The 6,674-nt window shown below is 39.3% G+C and overlaps 1 protein-coding gene across 2 annotated transcripts; it reads right to left on the bottom strand.

The window, feature by feature from the left end:
• Positions 1-1,362: 1,362 nt before the first annotated feature.
• Positions 1,363-6,640, bottom strand: tcf15 (transcription factor 15). Of its 2 annotated transcripts, XM_061258702.1 has the most exons (3): positions 6,422-6,640; positions 2,827-3,323; positions 1,363-1,631 (listed from the first exon to the last, which is right to left on the bottom strand). In XM_061258702.1, exons 2-3 carry the CDS (start codon positions 3,313-3,315, stop codon positions 1,566-1,568), a joined length of 555 nt encoding a protein of 184 aa, XP_061114686.1. In that variant the 5' UTR covers positions 3,316-3,323; positions 6,422-6,640; the 3' UTR covers positions 1,363-1,565. The 2 variants fall into 2 exon arrangements, with proteins under 2 accessions (XP_061114686.1, XP_061114685.1); XM_061258701.1 differs by lacking the exon at positions 6,422-6,640 and having other exon boundaries at positions 2,827-3,498.
• Between the last annotated feature and the right edge of the window lie 34 nt (positions 6,641-6,674).

Genomic DNA, 6,674 nt, shown 5'->3' with positions numbered 1-6,674 from the left:
AGCTAATGCATCTGAAATGCTACATTAAATTGGTACGGATGCCCTGATGACGAAAAATTCCAAATTAAACAAGAGGGGATACCATAGAGATTGCGTTATTGCGTTTTAATTATTTACTATATTTCTTTACAGAAAAAAGTTGCCATCAGTTTGATTTTAGGATGACATTGCCTTTTAACTGTAGCTATAGCTGTTATTATTATATAACACCGTTTAATTGCAGTTTTGCTGAAGTCAAAATTAGCTGGGCTATTTCTTCCAAGGACAACGGCTATGATCCAACAAGCATTCTGAGCTCTATATTAGACTATAACCGTGATTAAGCAGCTTGCTGGTACCCCACAAAAGAGATATATCAAGCTTTGAATGAGTACACTTGCACAGTTCGAGACATAAGCATCTGCAGTCAGGTCCTAAATTTAATCGAAACCAGACGAGGCGAAGACCCTGAGACGCTCGGGCTTCAAGCTGGGGAAGCTGCACATCTGGATTTAGCCGATTCGATCCAATTATTACACAACACCGAGGATCTTCAACAAGGGTGCCATGGGCCACTCTTTACAGACCGAGCTATAGAGCAAGGGATCGTTAAATAAGTACGCTACGTTTACAGCGCAAGATAATCCTTATGCACGAGCTGGAACTGCTGCCACCCTTCCTACACTTGCATAGGCTATACCGCGACGCAGAAAATCTTCCCTGAGGAAATTAAGTCTAATTTATACATTAAAACCACACGGAACAATTATGTCACCCTGAGCGTGCTGCCCTCCACGGAGGTCTCAACTTTCATCCTTGCACGTGTGTCTATATAAACTGGGTCCTCTTCGTAATGGATTCCCCTGATGAGAGTTCTCTGTCTTTATGCACATATGGTCAGGGTAAATGGCCAATTAATGGGACCATTTAACCCGAGCGCGTTCTCCGCAGGAGGCCCATTCTCCCCGCGTTAGGTCAGACCTCCCCTGGTAACAGTCTCTTCTGACATTCTCTTCACTGTGCCCACTACAGTGGAAATCTAACTGTACACCACATGCGTTGTGGGCTCCTGTGGGAGCCTAGTACCATAAATGCTGATAAGTGCATGAAGCACAGAAGTGGTTAGGTTAACTAAATGAACTTTAATCCTTTGTTTTTTAACTAATTACCATTCCATATTAATGTGATGGGATATTTTTGTATAATTAACGGTGATAATGGTGCATATAAGAAAGGGAAAGAAATAGACCACTATGCAAAAAATAGATTTTATTTAAAATTGGAATACAAATAGGCTACTGTTCACAAAAAAATATTTTTTTTTAAAAATCAATAAACTCTTCAAAATAACTTTATGCTCTGCAATAAAGTTGGGACGCTCCTGCAACAGGTCATTATAAACCTCTTGGGTCTCTTGGTGAAAGAAGTGGTTCTTTCGCGATTGACTTTGCCCAAATTAAATAGTTTCACTATTATTCCACACTGGTTCCATCTTGCTCCACAGGTCTGTTGAGACCGGCATGGCCCACTCCGAATTCTCCCTGAGTTGTGGACATGCGGCTCCGGCTGCTAGTTTTGCGGGACGTCTATCTGCGGGTCATTCTTAAAGAACTGACTCCTCGTATTCTTAAGCAGTCTCGACCATCCTTCACCTGTGAACAAATAACGTCAAATGACGATACATTAAAAAAATATATATATATATACATGACTGCAACAATGTAACCACCCTATACTGTTCCTAAGCCTACTGCTACGAATACATTCGGCAGCAGAATTCCCTTTTTAACCTGGCATGACTGTGGTTAACCAGGCATTACTAAGTGGACTAAAAAAATGTCCACGTTATAAATATATTTATTGATATTCGGCCTACTTTATTGTGTTAGGATTAGCCCATCTTGAAATGTCTATTCTCACAAAAAAAGCGGAAATAGAATAAAACATTTTAAGATTGAAGAGTCCCATTAGATTTGCTCCAATTGGAAGTGATGTGCAGTTTATGGATTGGATAATGTGGAATGGCGATACATTATTTTAGACTGGCCCTATTATGTTTTATTTCTGATCTTAATTCGCCTGCAATCTATATCGTCTCGGTAAACTGCAAGTTCCTATCAGTTAAATAACACTTAACCTATTAATTAGAATAACTTTACCAAGTTAACCTTTATTCAAACACGCGCAGGCGTTCTGAAATATTTGCAGGATTGGTATGCATGAGAGAAAGGATTACAATATTAACTTTGATACATATTAGAGAAGTAAAATTTCGAGACCTTAAAATTAAACTGACATTTTTTTTACATGTTAGTGTCATATATATGTAGTTTATATGGAACTAAATAGCCTACGTGTGAAAATTTACACAAAAACACCGCTCAAAAGTATGAACAAATGCAAAGTTTAAAAGGTTGTATCTGCTTGGAGCGCATTGACTTGGTATCTTTAAAGATCATATATCGCAAAACCACTCAGAACGCAGGTATATCTTTATAATTCCAAGGTCACAATTTATAAATTGACCACTTTGACACGCAAAGCACTACTTTAATAATGGGAGACTAAACTACTGCAGACAATCGACCTCCGCCTATGAACGAATGCTGTTTAAAACGCTTGTAGCAGTGTAAATAAATATACATTTCGTAACAAACCACCGCATAAGCAATATAATAATCTGTATTTATGAGCTGTTTAAACAATATATCTTATAATTTGGCCGACATAACATTTGGATGTTTGCGAAGTGCACAACAAACGTCGCAATGACTGGTCACGCCCGGAATTCTTTTAAGACAGCACTCGGTGACTGGCAGACTGCCTCGGCACTTTTGAAGTTCTTACCCCTTTTCTTTGGTTGCTGAGGCAGAACGTACAGATCGTTCGAGGTTGCTTCGCATCGCCGTCCCCCTGTGCGCTGTACACTGCAGTTAGACAGGGCTGTCCATCCTCGCTCCCGTCTCCCAGCATAAGAACGTTGGCTAGATGCGAGATGTAGCTGGACGCCAGACGAAGCGTTTCAATCTTGGACAGCTTTCTGTCCACTGGCTCTGTGGGTATAAGTGTCCGGAGGGCCGTGAAGGCTGTGTTGACGCTTTGGGTCCTGTCCCGCTCCCTCGCATTGGCTGCATTCCTTTGCTTAACTATAACAACATTGCCGCCTCCTGACTTTCGGGACATCCTCCGTCGTTTGTCGGTACTGGCGCAGCATCCATAGCTTTGATCCGAGCTACCATCGCTTTCACTGCGATTCTCCTCGTCCTCGGACATCATGCCAATGTCAGGATAGGGAAGGTGGGTTGCCATAGGCCTCATCATGGTAAATGTCATCATCGAGACGGCTAAAGTGTTCCGATCAAATAAACAACCAAAAAAGATTCGCAAAAAACAGTTATGCGTGCATTTTGTTTTGAAGATGAAACCCAAAACGGTCACTTGTTCTTGCTTTTATTTTTTTTTGGCCAACGTGTAACTATTTTAGATGTTAAAATGTAACATTTATATATCCCAAGGCACTATAACTGAAACACCAGACAGCATCGCGCGCAGGAATCCACAAGAGTTCTTATAGCCGAATGGGAGGAGCTGTCGTGAGCATGCAAAACATGAACTTCCAATAGACTACAGCTGGTTCCACCTCCAAATCCCAGTATAATGAACCAGTGCCTCTGTATTTTTACAGCTTCTGGATAATTCTACCGTGCTACCGTTTGTAAAAGTTGTGATCAAAGACAAATAGATCAACGCGGGATACCGTGTAAGTCTGTAATAATATCAGAAACGAAAACAGTAGCATTTTCTATAGGCCTATACGCTTAAACAAAAGCACTTAAACTACATTATAACTCGCTTTGCAGTTGATAGGCTATCGCTGTCTTTGCATTTTAAGATGACATGTTGAAACAAACAAATCCGAATTACTCATTTGTTTTTGATCCATAATCCACAGCTAATAGAGGATATTACACAAATGCAGTAGTAGCACACTAAATATTTCAACTCTAGGCCTCGGTGATAATGAGGCCATGGAAGAGAGGAGGGATATGAGTAGAGTAATTATTATTATTATTATTATTATTATTATTATTATTATTATTATTAGTAGTAGTAGTGTAGTAGTAGTAGTAGTAGCAGCAGTTGTAGTAGTAGGCTAGTATTACTTTAACAATATTGCGATCAATAACCACTAAGTTTGTATTGGTTTATGCTCAATTAAATTAAATGTGGGCAGAGCAATTAGCCAAATTTTTGCTCTCTCTTTTCAATTATTATTATTATTATTATTATTATTATTATTATTATTATTATCATCATCATCATCATTTACGTTACAAAAATTAGGGTATCCAACATTAGGTAGCCTATTTCTGTGCCCGGATTGTCTGCTAAATATAAAGGTACTGTTTCTGTACATGCCATCATCATTTAAGGGAATATAGCTACCATTCGTCCTAGTTTCCCGGTTTCCAAATTCAATAAATTACTTTCATTCCGATTCACTGATATATTTTGACAGCAGAGCCGCAGTGTTCAGTATGACGCAGACATCAATGTAAGCTAAAATGGTTTTATGTGCTCCAACAAAGAAGTGAGATTTGAGCCAAAACGAGCAAAATCCATCATCACTGGACTTTTGGTCAATTGATAATGCATTCATCATGGGACACTTGGGCAAACCAAATAATCAATTGACAAAATGTGTGTGTTCAGATGTCTTAAACAGATAATAATTATACCATGTTTTAATATAGGCTATTAACAGTTATATTGTATTTACGTATTCACATTATTCACATTAGGCTATTTTCTGTCTGCTCATTATGTTGATGTCAACTGAAAAAAAAAAAAAAAACTGTTTTACAAACGTGTCATTCGAGGATATTCATTTGAATAAACACAACAAAAGAAACAAACGCGCCCATACAAATGACATTTAAAGCCACAAACGAATGGCTACATGATAACACTGCCATATGAAATAGCCGTTGTAGTACACCATGTCAATGACACTGTAGTTTGTCTGCGAAGAATGTAAATTAATGATGCCCTTATGACCGCAAACAACAGTGCATTTTGTCAATGCGTAGGCTAAGCTTAAAACTTTTTGTTTTAGACATTAAACAATTCACTAGTAAAATACAAACCCACTGCGCAAAACGTCAAATTAGCAGCTCGACAGCTGGAGCCTGCTGTCTGAAACAAATTTAGCACCTGTTTGTGGTCACCTATGTTTACACAAACCTTTCCTTCGTAGTTCATTCGGAGTCCTGGGCTTAAAATGCAAGCCTGGTCCGACTACAGCAAAGCATTTTCCGTATATGTAGGCTTTGCAAAGCCCATCTGCTGTGGCAAACAATAGACATTTCCAACAAAATATGTTTTTACATATTCTGCGTGCATTAATTGTGGCACGTTGGTTACCGTAAAGATTCAATCTTACTGTAATGTGCTTTTAACTTGAGCTATTAAACAAAATTCCCAAATTCATTAAACACCATCAGTGCTTAATAACAAATATACTACTTATAAATTCATTCAACAAAATAATGTCACATACAATGAATGACATTAATTCAAACAAAATATATGTACCAGATGATACAGTGAAATGTTCAGTGTTAACCTGTGATAGAGTAAATTTTACTTGGATATAGTAAACCTGATACCTATATAAACGCTGTTAGAGTTCTATTAACACTGAACTTTTTCCTGTGTATAAATACATTGTCGAATACCTCGAACACACCACACTTCACAATCATTGCTGTTTACATATATGATATGGATGAATCCCAACTGTTGCCAACAACATGCCAATGTCAACAGAACAATAAACAATCAATTAACTCAAACATAGAGTTAACACTCACACAGTTTTAATAATGTTATCTAAATGGGAACGGAAAGTTTGTTAATTCACAGAAAATAAAAATGAGACAGTAGGCTGTGGAAATGCTGAGTCATTTTGTTTCAGTGGGGTGAGAGTTATGGTATAAAATGGCTGCTATGCAACACCCAGGTGGGAGCTACTCATCGAAGCCCATGGAAGCTACCCTCAGGGCAAAACACTTTGAAATCATGAAGTGAAAGGCACAATATAAATGCAACCAATAATTATTGTTCTCACTCTGTATAGATGGCCTGGATAAAATTATTGCTTAAATTTGAATCACAGTTCAATTCAAGTGCTAGTTTTTCACAAACACTCTTTGGTGTGTCTTCATCAATCACCAAAATGAAGTCCCCAGGTTGCAGCTTGGGCAGGAGTGCATGCGTGAGTGCGGTGAGCGAGAGTGGTAAGTGTGAGCGGGTGTGCAAACGTTTGCATTTGTTAGTAAATGAGCAGTTATGGACGCGTTGAGTCCTGGTGAGCGGGATGTGAGAAAGAGCGTTTGTGAGCGTGTGGGTGCAGAGCGTAGGTGTGTGAGCGTGACCGTACCTGAGCGGGTGGCTTGTGACAGGGTTTCCACGCCGTCACCTCTCTGACAGGTGTATTATCGGGGTCTCCCGCTGTGCTGCAGCTCCAGGCAGAAGGTACTGCAGATCACAGGAACGACAGGTGGGTGGCTCCCCGCAGCGTTTAACTTATTCAGCGATAAGTTACTGAGAAGATACAGACCTTATTCCCCTCTATCTCCCGCAAGGTCTCTGTAAGGCATATCCCCGACCCCATGTGTCTTACTGTGGCACGG

This window comes from Conger conger, chromosome 10, assembly GCF_963514075.1.
Source record: "Conger conger chromosome 10, fConCon1.1, whole genome shotgun sequence".
Lineage (NCBI taxonomy): Eukaryota > Metazoa > Chordata > Actinopteri > Anguilliformes > Congridae > Conger > Conger conger.
This window is presented reverse-complemented; position numbering and strand designations above follow the sequence as displayed.